This window comes from Staurois parvus, unplaced genomic scaffold (genome assembly GCF_062004578.1).
Source record: "Staurois parvus isolate SC_StPar_1 unplaced genomic scaffold, SC_StPar_1.0 ptg000227l, whole genome shotgun sequence".
NCBI lineage: Eukaryota > Metazoa > Chordata > Amphibia > Anura > Ranidae > Staurois > Staurois parvus.
In genome coordinates this window covers 1,148,673-1,161,733 of record NW_028318023.1, presented here as the reverse complement: position 1 = coordinate 1,161,733, position 13,061 = coordinate 1,148,673, and the positions used below count along the sequence as shown (strand labels likewise).

General features: G+C 40.7%; 1 protein-coding gene across 6 annotated transcripts in view; it reads left to right on the top strand.

The window, feature by feature from the left end:
- Positions 1–13,061, top strand: part of YTHDC1 (YTH N6-methyladenosine RNA binding protein C1) — a 67,096-nt gene that overhangs the window by 14,755 nt on the left and 39,280 nt on the right. For 3 of the 6 annotated variants that reach the window (XM_089679571.1, XM_089679575.1, XM_089679572.1), the window contains exons 2-5: positions 1,312–1,413; positions 4,048–4,370; positions 7,298–7,405; positions 11,234–11,588. In XM_089679571.1, the coding sequence (XP_089535697.1) occupies positions 1,312–1,413; positions 4,048–4,370; positions 7,298–7,405; positions 11,234–11,588 (888 nt within the window). The remainder of the gene's footprint in view (positions 1–1,311; positions 1,414–4,047; positions 4,371–7,297; positions 7,406–11,233; positions 11,589–13,061) is intronic. The other 3 variants (XM_089679574.1, XM_089679576.1, XM_089679573.1) reach the window with 2 other exon arrangements.

Below are 13,061 nucleotides of genomic sequence, written 5' to 3'. Positions count from 1 at the left end.
TCGTGGTTCCCTGAATGAACTGTAGCTCCCCAGTGATGGCAGCACTCATGCAGTCCCAGACCATGACACTCCCACCACCATGCTTGACTATAGGCAAGACACACTTGTCTTTGTACTCCTCACCTGGTTGCCGCCACACACGCTTGACACCATCTGAACCTAATAAGTTTATCTTGGTCTCATCAGACCACAGGACATGGTTCCAGTAATCCATGTCCTTAGTCTGCTTGTCTTCAACAAACTGTTGCGGGCTTTCTTGTGCATCATCTTTAGAAGAGGCTTTCCTCTGGGACAACAGCCATGCAGACCAATTTGATGCAGTGTGCGGCGTATGGTCTGAGCACTGACAGTGTGACCCCCTACCTCGTCAACCTCTGCAGCAATGCTGGCAGCACTCATACGTCTATTTCCCAAAGACAACCTCTGGATATGACGCTGAGCACGTGCACTCAACTTCTTTGGTCAAGCATGGCGAAGCCTGTTCTGAGTGGAACCTGTCCTGTTAAACCGCTGTATGGTCGTGGCCACCGTGCTGCAGCTTAGTTTCAGGGTCTTGGCAATCTTCTTATAGCCTAGGCCATCTTTATGTAGAGCAACAATTCTTTTTTTTTTTTTTTTTTTTCAAATCCTTAGAGAGTTCTTTGCCATGAGGTGCCATGTTGAACTTCCAGTGACCAGTATGAGAGAGTGAGAGCGATAACACCAAATTTAACACACCTGCTCCCCATTCACACCTGAGACCTTGTAACACAAATGGGTCACATGACACCAGGGAGGGAAAATGGCTAATTGGGCCCAATTTGGACATTTTCACTTAGGGGTGTACTCACTTTTGTTGCCAGCAGCTTATTTTTATTATTTTTTTTATTATGCAGTATTTAGATAGCACCAAAGGGTTTGCTCAGCACTGTGACAGTTTGGACATTAATGGCTGTGTTGAGTTATTTTGAGGGGACAGCAAATTTACATTATATGTTCTACAAGCTGTACACTCACTACTTTGTACTACATTGTAGCAAAGTGTAATTTCTTCAATGTTACATGAAAAAATTAAATATTTACAAAAATGTGAGGGGTGTACTCACGTCTGTGAGATACTGTATGTAAAGTTTATTGGTGTGCCATGTCCACGTTCTGCTCCTGTACTAAAACATTTAAATAACATGTTACAAAACCCCAAAACTTTAAAGAATTAAAAAAAAAAAAATGGAGATGATGGAAGTAAAAGGTTTGTGCATTGTCATTGTTTAGGTGAATTTTTTTTTTTTTTATCCAATGTCTCTATTTTTTTTTTTTTTTTTTTTATTTTAGATGGTGAAGTCAATGTTTTGGATGACATTTTAACTGAGGCTCCTGATCAAGATGATGAGCTGTACAACCCTGAAAGTGAGCAGGATATTAATGAGAAGAAAGGTATCCACACACAGTTTTTTTTCTTTTTTTTTTTTTTTTTTTTTCCCCCCTTATTTGCTTATATACTTAGTACCCCTGTACGCCATTCTGATATCCTCCAGGGCCCATTGAAAATCCCAGTACTACTTTTGTATTGGAAATGTTCATGTTTCACGGCACTCCCTAAATATTGCACCTGAGCAGTGTCGCACGAGCGTGTGAAGACATAAGTGTAACCTTGCGCTGTTGGTGAAAGTTGATTTTGCGCAAATGAACAGTAGCATGGCCAGTTGGTCTGGTTTTCTACCGTACAGTCTTGTTTTATTACAGGTCTGTTTTAAATGAAAACTGGATCTGTTAATTGAACAATCTTTTAGAATCTCCACGTAACGGTTTGATCTTTGTCCACAGCCGTTTATATGGCTCCTATGCAGTGACTATTCATGCATGTACGTATTTATTTTAATTAATAAGTCCCTATGGCTGCTTTTACCTTTAAAGCTGGCCATACATATTTATTTTTGGTTCAGTCACCAGGCTGAACTAAAAAATTACAGATTCAATCAAGGTGAATTAGTTAATCTCTCCCACCTCAGCCCCCTCCTGCCAGAACATTGCATTATAAAAGCGGGACCCACTGCTGCTATAGCTGCTGATTGATCAACTTTCGTCTAAATTACATGCTAAAAATACTTGTCAAACAATTTGAATTCTGTTGAGTGGGGATGGCCACACAGTGATCAAAATTTGGTTGGTCCCAGCTGACTTTTGTTTGGTGTATGGTCGGCTTAATTCCCATCCTGGCAAAACAATGTATTATGTCCACCATGTATGGATTTGTCTCTGTGAACATGTTCGGAGAGGAGAGTCACATGCTCACTATAATGGAAAACGGGGAAGAAGATAAATCTGTTGTGTGTGGGGTTTTTTTTTTTTTTTTTTCTCCCCTTCATGGGCAAAACACAGGTCCACTTTAAATGGGTATCTACTTTTATTTAAGTGATTTTAAATCCTTGACTTGTAAAACAACCCAGTCAGTTTAAAATAGAAATGAAAGGCAAAACATTTGACTTTCTCCCCTTACCTCCTTTTTTTTTTTTTTTTTTTTTTTATTTAAATGTTTATTTGGTTTTTCAAATTAACAAATTATACAAAAAAAAAGAAACCTAGTCACAATATAAAAAAACTTCTTCTACTTTCAATCTTCAACCCCTTACCTGTAAGTGAGTGCAAACCCTCTGTTCTCAGCTGCATAAATGCTGGGGGAGGAAGAACAGCAGCAACACACTGATTTTCTCAGTAAAATGCTGGGGGGGGGGGTTGATTGTCAGCAGCAGTCTGATCATTGGAAGAAAGCCGGGTGAGTTCTCGGCACAGCTAGAAAACTAACCAAGGTGTTCTCTCATGCCTAGTGTGAGCAGTTTTTAATAGGAAAGGGGGACTAGAAGGAACACCAGGGGTTTCACAGAAAGGAGGCAATACAAAGAACAGGATACTTCTTCATACAAGTACTTGGTACAGCAGGCACATATCAGGAATATGACATGTTCGGCTTACATACTCTTAAAGAGGAAAACTCCTTCTGTAAGCAGCCATTGTTGACCTTTTTGCCTCTGAAATGCCTGTGCATCTTGCTTTAATACATGAGGGCATTAACCTGACCTAAAACAATTCTGTGACAAGAATGGCAGTTGTGGTATTTTTTGTTGATCAATCCCAGTAAATGGATGATGTGGTTGTGTGGGTGGAGCCCACACAGAATTCAATCATTGATGACAACCACCTATGGCATGAAAAACCCGACCTTTAGGTAAAAAGGGGGCACTTTGGTTTTAGGGACATGGTGTATGCAGACATGCTTCATGTTACACACTAAACGTGGATATAATTTGAGACCTGGTCTAGAAAGTGGTCTGTCTTTAACCAGTTTCCTACCGCGCTATAGCCGAAGGACGGCTACAGCGCGGTTGTCTGGTTCTGGGACGACGTCCATGGACGTCATTCCAGAACACGTTGCCAGCGATCGCTGTGTCCTACGGACACAGCTGATCATGGGATACGGTAAATGGCCAATCACTGCGGCCTTTTACCATGTGATCAGCTGTGTCCACTAACACAGCAGATCGCCGGGTAAATACAGTTGCGGTTATCGGCTGCACTTTCCTCACATTCTCACAGCGTGGGGAAAGTACTACCGATAACCGGCAATTGTCAGAGAAGTGATCGGCACTGATCATCAGTGCTGCCCACCTGTTCCCAGCAGTGCCACCCATCAGTGCCCATCAATGCAGCCTCAACGCACATCAGTGAAGGAGAAGAATTACCTGTTTGCAAAATTTTATAATAGAAACAAACGAAAACCCCCCCCCCCCCCTTTTTTTTTTTTTTTTTTTTTTCTTTTTTTCCCCTAGCGCAAAAATTCCAGTGGCGATTAAATACCACCAAATGAAAGCTCTATTTGTGTAACAAAAAATTATAAAAATTTCATATGGTTAGTGTCATATGACCGCGCAGTTGTCATCCAAGGGGGTATAAGTGCCCAGTAGGCAAGTGGTTAAACATTGCAAATTTTTATGATGCGCTAAACTTATTTTAACTCCATTAGCACAAATGAGCAATATTTTATCTGTTTTCTATTCTATTATTTTTTCCTAGGGTCCAAAAGAAAAAGTGATCGAATGGAAATTCCTGACAATAAAAGGCAAAAACAATCCTCCCACATAGCAAGGCCTCCCCCACAAAGGCTGTCTAGTGGCACAAAGAGAGTTGTTAGCACCAAAGGAAAGCCGGTATCTGAATACAAGAATGATGACTTCTCTAGACATGACAGAAGCAGAAGGCCTGAAAGTGATCGGAGAGTTCATCCTTCTGGTAGCTCTGGACGGGAAGGATATAAAGGGTCACAGGAAAAAATCAGCGCAAGGAAAAGAGAGCCTGACAGGAGACCTAAATCTGCCAGTCCTGATCGGTCAACTGAGGTAACGAATGACTGTTCTTAGTAATAATTACTTGTTGCATGTTTTGACACTACATGTTTCTAAATGTAACCCATTGATTTAGACTGCTGTAATTTTTGTCCTACCTAAAATCTTAGTGTATAATTCTACTGCTTGTCAAACCGGTATAAAATGGTACATAACTCTAGTTGTCCTTTAAAGCTACAGAGACATCCTATTACAGAAAAAATACTGTTGATATTTGCATTGAATTAATGCATCACTGTGTGATGTGATAAAGTGATGCTAAATTTTTCTTTGGTTTAAAATAAAAAGATGTTATACTCGCCTGTTCTTTGCAATGTTGCAGAGAGAAGTCCTCCTCTTTTGGGAACCACCCACTGGCACTGTCAGCTTCTACCTGCTCAGTGTTTCTCCTTGGCAAGCTGGGTGCTAAGGAGGCACTCATGCTTGCATGCTGTTAAGCTAGGCTGTATGCATCTATACACACACATAGTTCCAGTAAGCCACGCCTCTGTTCCCTCCTCACAGGGTTTTGACTGACCATAGCAGTAGCCTTTTTCTCCCACTGCCCTGTTTCTCCTGTGAAACAAAGTGAGGGGAGTTGTGCTGCAGCCAAGACAGTGCTGATGTGGTGCCAAGAGTCAGGTAAGTGTTTAGGGATGGCAGAGGGTAGGACAGGTGGTGGGGCATTTTTCTGCCTTAATACAGAGAATGCAAGGTAATAACCATTTAGACTTTAGAACTACTTTCATTTGTGGGACTTGATCCTTAAGGCTGAGCTGACAAGTTAGTTGTACCTTTCAAGTGTCTTATTAGTCTTGTACCCTAAGAAGGACTTCTTGTTTTTGGCAAAGTGCTACTAAAAAAAAAAAAAAAATTTATCTCTGTAGAGAAGTTTCTTAGCCTTTTTTTTTTTTTTTGCTCAAGGCACTTTTTTTAAATTATGGACAGTCATGAGGCACCCCATTCTAAAATGTGAAAAACTATTCTAACAGTTTTATGTAACGCAGCAACATCCATACATATAGGGCACCCAACATTAGAGGTGATTTATTCTTCCAAAGAAAATACACTTGCACATTGACACTGACTAGTATTCCAGTGTTTCTCTTCTCCCTCAGTTTTTCTCCATCGCTGAGCTAATGTGAGCCCAGCACTGATGGCGAGGGTCGGGGGGGGGGGGGTCAAACTAAGATGCTGTGCAGGCAACTGATATCCTCATCAACTGATGTCATTGGTTGTCAGGCTGCCGGCTAGAAGGTAGTAATGCTGCACAATGAAAACCTGTGGCTTTGTGTAACTAAAAAGCAGGCTTATTCCATCTGCTGACTTTGTATGCAAGTTTTGGGCAATTTTTAGACATTTAGCTAAGGTTCCTCTGAAGAAACCTCAAGGCACCCTGGTTGAGAGAGACAGTTGTAGAGCAGGGCTTGAAAAAGCCGCTTGCCAAATGCGAGGAGAAATTCCTCTGTGGTGAGCACAGATGAAGCATGGAGCGACTGCACCTGCGCTCCAAGTCTCATTGTGAAGCCGAGTTCCGGTTTCCGGATTCTGCGGTACCGTCGCTGAGGGGACAGGTGCAGGAGAGGTCCGCTCTCCTGCTGAGAGGAGACATCTTCTCCACCGCCGCGGGGGACTCAAGTAAGTACTATATACATGTCAAATCACTATAATGGAGTACAGGGGAGCTGGGATATACATTACTGTATACGTGTCATATCACTATAATGGAGTACAGGGGAGCTGGGATATACATTACTGTATACATGTCATATCACTATAATGGAGTACAGGGGAGCTGGGATATACATTACTGTATAAGTGTCATATCACTATAATGGAGTACAGGGGAGCTGGGATATACATACTGTATACATGTCATATCACTATAATGGAGTACAGGGGAGCTGGGATATACATACTGTGTACATGTCCTATCACTATAATGGAGTACAGGGGAGCTGGGATATACATTACTGTGTACATGTCATATCACTATAATGGAGTACAGGGGAGCTGGGATATACATTACTGTATACGTGTCATATCACTATAATGGAGTACAGGGGAGCTGGGATATACATTACTGTATACGTGTCATATCACTATAATGGAGTACAGGGGAGCTGGGATATACAAACTGTATACATGTCATATCACTATAATGGAGTACAGGGGAGATGGGATATAAATTACTGTATACATATCATATCACATCACTATAATGGAGTACAGGGGAGCTGGGATATACATTACTGTGTACATGTCATATCACTATAATGGAGTACAGGGGAGCTGGGATATACATTACTGTATACATGTCATATCACTATAATGGAGTACAGGGGAGCTGGGATATACATTACTGTATACATGTCATATCACTATAATGGAGTACAGGGGAGCTGGGATATAAATTACTGTGTACAGTTTTATATTTTGGACTCTTCTGAAGAAAAATGTAATTTCATAAGCTTTAAAGGGCGGGGTTGGGGGACGGTCCGGGGGTGGGGTTGGAGGTGGACCTGGGCAAGGTTGGGTGGGGTAACTGGTGGAGAGTAAGGTTTGTGCCTGGCTAGTGGGTCTAGACTCAAAATTTTAAGCCCTGGTGTAGAGGATGCATCTGTCTCCTGTCAACTGTAGGTCCTCTCTAGAGCTTGGCTTTGTGGCACATTCTGCTTGGCTACTTATTTTAGCCGACTTTGACCTGTCAAATCCTGACTGATATCAAAACCTATTAGAATAGATCTCTTTTGACGTTTGAGCGTTTAGTGCTCGTTCTTGCAGCCTTGAGCTACAGCGGGAAGGCATTGTTGGAAGTTTCTTCGATCATTTTTTCCTTATGAATCTCTGGTTTATTACCAGGAGAAGGACACTTCTACTAAAGTGTGGGTCTGCTTCTGCCTCAGAGTGTATCTTACAGCCCTAAATGTTTTTTCATTCAGGCCCCGAAATTCCACATGAAATCCACTAGGTCTGTCATAGCTTCCATCCAGAAAACTTGTGGGTCACGGGTAATTCCATCAAGATTTCAAAGAACTCCTGTCATTCCTGTGAGTAACCACTGTACCCAAAAAGGTTACATCTAAGGGCTTCATAAGCTAGATAATGAAGGATCAATTCAAGTATAATTAAAGGCAATTGTTTTTTTGGATGGTGTGGGAAAAGATTTAGAATACCCATTAGGTTTTTATTGCTGTATGTGTCCCTGTTAGTGAGATTCACCTCTATCTGTCCTGTTTACCATCAATGACAGTGTAAGATATGAGGAAAAAAAAAATTCTCAAATTTTGGGATGACCCTTGAAAAGTAATAGAGGGGACATCTTCCAATGGGGACACTAGTTCTGGTGACCTTGGGGGGGGGGGGGGGTGTTGCAGAGATTTTCTCACATCCTGTTTTGGCTATGGGACATGAAACAAAGGTAATATCTCCAGTGGCACATAGATGGTGAAAAAACTGGCAGGGGTTATAATCTTCCCTTACTCTATCCAGGTGCTAGGTTATTTTTGTGTGCAATGTGTGTATTCCTAATTTAATCTGGGAGTTGTAGAACAAGTTGTGAGTGAAAGTTCACCCGGGAGTTCCAAGAGAGATCCAGTGCCCACTACTATGGGGCCTCCTTCTAAGTAACCCTCTATCTGTTAAACCTTGGACAAATTGTGAAAAATATGGATGATGGGTGAACACTCAAACTCCAGCAGAAACCAGATAGCAAGGTACACTTTAGAAAGCTGCAGTAGGATCCCCATTCAGGACACTATAGGGTTGCATTCACACTTGGCTTTTACTGCATGTGCGACAAAGCACACAGGAAATGCACATCCCTCTTGTGCCATTGCTAATGTCATTCCAAATGCAATTAGCAGATGAGTGATGCTTCACACCAAAAAGGTTCTGGAGCATCTTCCACGTACTTTTCGCAAGTAGGGCAACCCATTCAGGCGTATAGACTGCCCTGTGAGACCGTGCGTTCCTGCTACGCGAAGTGTGAATGTGGCCTAAAGGACAACATCTCATATCTATTTTAAAGCTTCTCTCATAATCTTGCATAATCAAGGCAACTACACAACTCCTCTTTGAATTTCTAATTATTAAAATTGTATTCTTTTTCACTGTTTTAATTGCAGCAAAACCCTCCTGCTAATTCCCCTTTGATTCCATGGGATCTAAATCTGGTTCTCTCAGTGCTTTAAAAAGCACAATAGATCATTTCCTTTCTCCACTTACAGTGGATTTGGAAAAGAATCCCCCCCCCCCCCCCCCCCCCTTTAAAGTAAATCATGTTTTTGTTGCTTTTCAGCCTGAAATTAAGACAGTTTTTATTCAGCTGTATTTACTCAACTGTAACTTATTAAAGCCAATTGAAAAAGATAACACCAACTTGTCAGAAAAAAAATTGCAAAAACAGAATCATTGAATTGTCAAAAGGATCACTCCCTTTTCAGTATTTTGTTGAACCACAGTTTTGCTTTAATTACAGCCTTTAGTTTGTTGGGATAGGTCTCCACTAACTTTGCACATTTAGACTGCAATATTTGCCCACCCTTCTTTATAGAACTGCTCAGTTTAATTTGATGGAGTTTAAGTATGGGCTCTGACTAGGCCATGCAAGGGCATTCAATTTTATCTGTAAAGCGCTGCGTGAATTGATGGCGCTCTATAAGTACCTAATAAACTTTTTCTCCTTCAACCACTGGTCATTTTTGCTGTGTGCTTTGGGTCATTGTCCTATTAGAAGTTAAACCATCTTCCCATTGACAACTTTCTTGCAGAGGGCAGCAGATTTTCTTCCCTAGATTTTACCCCATCCATTTTTCCTTCTGTCCTGACAAGTGCTCCAGTTGCTGCTGCAGAGAAACACCCACATAACAGGATATTACCACCTCCATGCTTTACTGTAGGAATGGTGTTATTTGGATGGTGAGCTGTATTGGATTAATGTCAGACATAGTTTAGTGTTATGGTCAGATGAGACTAAAATTTAATCATTTGGCCTCAACACCTTTTTTCCATGTGGCCTCAGAATCTTCAAGGTGCCTTTTGGCAAAACTCAGTCGAGACTACATGTAGCCTTTCTTGAGGAGTGGCTTTTTTTCTTGTAACCCTCCCATACAAGCCACATTTGTGGAGATTTTGATATTGTCACATGCACACAATGGCCATTCTGTCATAAATTCTTGCAACTGCTTCAGAGTTACTGTAGGCCTCTAGGAAGCCTTTCTGTGCTGTTTCCTCCTGGCTCTTTCATCCAGTTTGGAGCGATGTCCTGATCCAGGGAGGATCTGTGTTGTACTAATACCTTCAACCTCTTAATAGACTTCACTGTGCTTCTAGGCATTGATAATGCCTTTTTGAAATTATTTTGTATCCATCTCCTGACTTGTTCCTGTCCACAACTTTATCTAGAGATCTTTGACTTTGTGTGCCATTGAGAAGGCGGTTGGCTACACCTGATTTTAGTTTAACCCCAAGTCATTTTAGGAGGTGGGTGATCCCTTTTCAAACTCCGTGATTCTGTTTTTTTTTTTTTATTAAAAATCTGCGTCTGTCTTCATTTCAAGCTGCAATGCAACAAAATGTGATTTTCAAGGGGGTGATTTATTTTTTTTATAACCGTATATTATATTACACTTTAATGTTCACTCTTTCACCAGAATAACTGGTGAACAAACTTCAAATATCCTGACCACCCTTCTGGTACATAGCGGCTGCCGGTGTAGTGTACACTATACAATGCAATAAACAGCCCCGGGGAGAGTATTCATCGTGATGCTTACAATGGCAAGTGTTCACAAATGAGGAAAGCATCTGAGGTGGCTTTTTCTGGTAAGGTGTACCAGAAGAAAAAAGCGCTTCTCATTGGTCAGTATCATTATGTGGTCATGCTTGCCATTGCAAGCATTCTGGATGCTCACTTGGAAGCTGTGTATTACATTGTATAGACCACTACACCAGTAACACAGGCAGCATGGTTGACATTTGCAGTAGGGTGCGCCCTGATATCTTTTTCATGAAAAGATTAACCAGTTTGACTCCAGAGCAGTTTTTGCATACATGTAAAAATTTTAATTTCTGGCAATAAAATTGCTTAAACCCCTGGAACATTATACATTTTGCTGAAAGCAGAGGCTCTGTAGAATAAAAAGGTGATAGTTGAAAATGTTTATCACATGGTATTTGCGCAACTGTTAATCAATTTTCAGGAAACAATATAATGTGTATTAGTGCAAATACACAATATTATACCCATTTTTGGTTAAAATATAAAAGATGAGGTTGCATAATGTAAATGGATAACAAACATTCCATGTCTTAAAATTGCAAGTGCCTGTGATATCGCTAAAAACTATGGTGCCAAAAAATCACCATAGGTGACACTTTAAAAGTCTTTACAGCCCATAAGTTTAGAGTTAACTATGAGCTCTTGTACTAGAAATTTTTATTCTCACTGACATTCGCAGTGATATGTCACACATGTAAACCATGGTTTACATAGGCATGCACACCCTGGGCTTGCGTTTTTGCAGTTGTGTGGGGCAACAGGGTTACAGCAATTTTAAAAAAATTGTGATTAAAGGTTCACCTTTTTGGATGTATGTAGTACATCCAAAGAGCCGAATTGGTTACCTTACCCTTTAATGTTTCAGTTCAAAAATTGTCTCTATAGACTGTTCTGTTCAGAATTTGATGAACACCCAAACACAGATAAGATAGATATAGATAGATAGATATAGATATGCACATGCCTTGACAGTGACAGCTATGATGTGCTGAGGAGAGGAATTGTCTGTTAATAGCCTTATGTTTTGTTTTTCCAAAGGCTGAGATCTTTTTAATCAGAATGTTTCATTTGCATTTTCTATCTATTTCACTATTAGAAAATAAGACATGAGTCAAGCAGGCGACCAAGCAGGTCCAGTCGCTCATCTGATGCTAACTCTGATGACTATGGGTCAGAGAGGGACAGTGGTAGCAGTGATTCTTCTGATGAAGAACAAGGAAACAATAGTGAGAATGAAGAAGGAATGGAAGAGGAGGAAGATGAAGGGGAGGAAGCTGAAGAGGAGGAAGGTGAGGAAGAGGAGGAAGAGTATGCACAAGAAGAACACGAAAGAGACCAACGAGAAGGAAATGATTATGATACTCGTAGTGAGGCCAGCGACTCAGAGTCTGACTCTGCTTCATTCTCAGATGGCGACTCCATTCGTTCCGGTTCTGGCTCTGACATTTCAGGTAATTTGCGCATAGGTTTTCCATTTCTTGTGGTATTTAGTTGCTTATAGTTGTAAAAATGCTCTACACAAGAAATTTTAAAGTTTGCCTGCTGTGGGGTTTTCAGTTTAATAAAAAGACTCTTGCTTGCAAATCCTCTGTGCTTGGGTTCTCAATCCCCCCCCCCCCCCCTTTTATTTCTAATAGAGGCCTCCTAAGGAAAACCTGGGATATTGTACTTTTATATCCCAGGAGGCTGCTGGAGAAGAGGGGGGTGATGGAATTCTGGTGAAAATTAAGGAAGGGGGCAGGCCAAAACAACAATATAGAAATAAAAAAAGGGTCCACATTTTTGGGTAAGGATGGGGGGAGAATTGCTGTAATGCAAATGAGGATTTGGGAGTGAAGGTCTCTTTAATGTGAAGATATGGCTCACTTTTAGAGAAGGTTTGCCTCACAGAGTTGTAAACCTTTTTTCTGTTTTAGAATATTTTAGCTCAAGTTAAGTTCTTCCTTTTGGTTGTTTTTTAAAGTGTAAAAAGCCTGATAGCCTTTGTAATGACAGATGCATACCTGCCTGTCCTTTTCAGTAAATTGGGAGATTGCACATAATTTAATTGCATTGTATGTGTTTTTTGGCTAGTAGTTGCTTATTTTATCTAAACTGATTTCATCCACATATATGTCCAGTAGTCCATGGTACATGGTTCACACTAAAAGGAATGTAGGTTGCAGTGTCCATTGATGTAACTATTCCCACCATTTGAGAAAAAAATAGAAAGCAAATGTAGGATAATATGGTAAGAACTGCAGGCAAAGAGCATATTTCATTTAAAATACAACCACTCTTGACCCAAAGATGCTTCAGGAAGCAGAAATCTTCCACATTTTTGGATGGTAGTCACATAAGTTTTCTCCTCTACTGCTGTTCTGGAGGTAGCTGTAAAATTTGACACAATGACATTTTTTTTAAAATTTGACACAGACAACAAATGTTCCCTGATGGTTAGGGATGGTGGTGATGTCTCTCTGCATGTAAATATGCTTGTGTAACCTTATGTAGTAGTTAATGTGTCTATTACATGCAGTATGTTTTGATTAATCACTAAATCCCTCCCCTGTGCATAAGCTGGCCATAGATGGTTAGCTTTATTTTTTTATTTTTTTTTCCCCCAGTCAGGTGAATGGAGGAATCCCCTCCATAGGGACATTGCATTTTGACAGTGGGACTCTGCTGCAGCCACTGATCGACAGAAGTTTCCCAGCTTGTCTGTTCGGCAGACATCGATCCACTTCTGTTGAACTGGGATGGCTGTGCACTAATCCAAATTTGTCCGTTCCTTGCTGAACTGGACGAATTTTGATCCATCTATGGACACCTTAAGCCACTATGTAGAAGAAAGATTTAATAAGGTTACTGCCCGTTTTTCTATTTGTTTGTGTGTGTAAATAGCATTAAGATGAAGTAGTCTTGTATAATTTGTAAAAATGAAA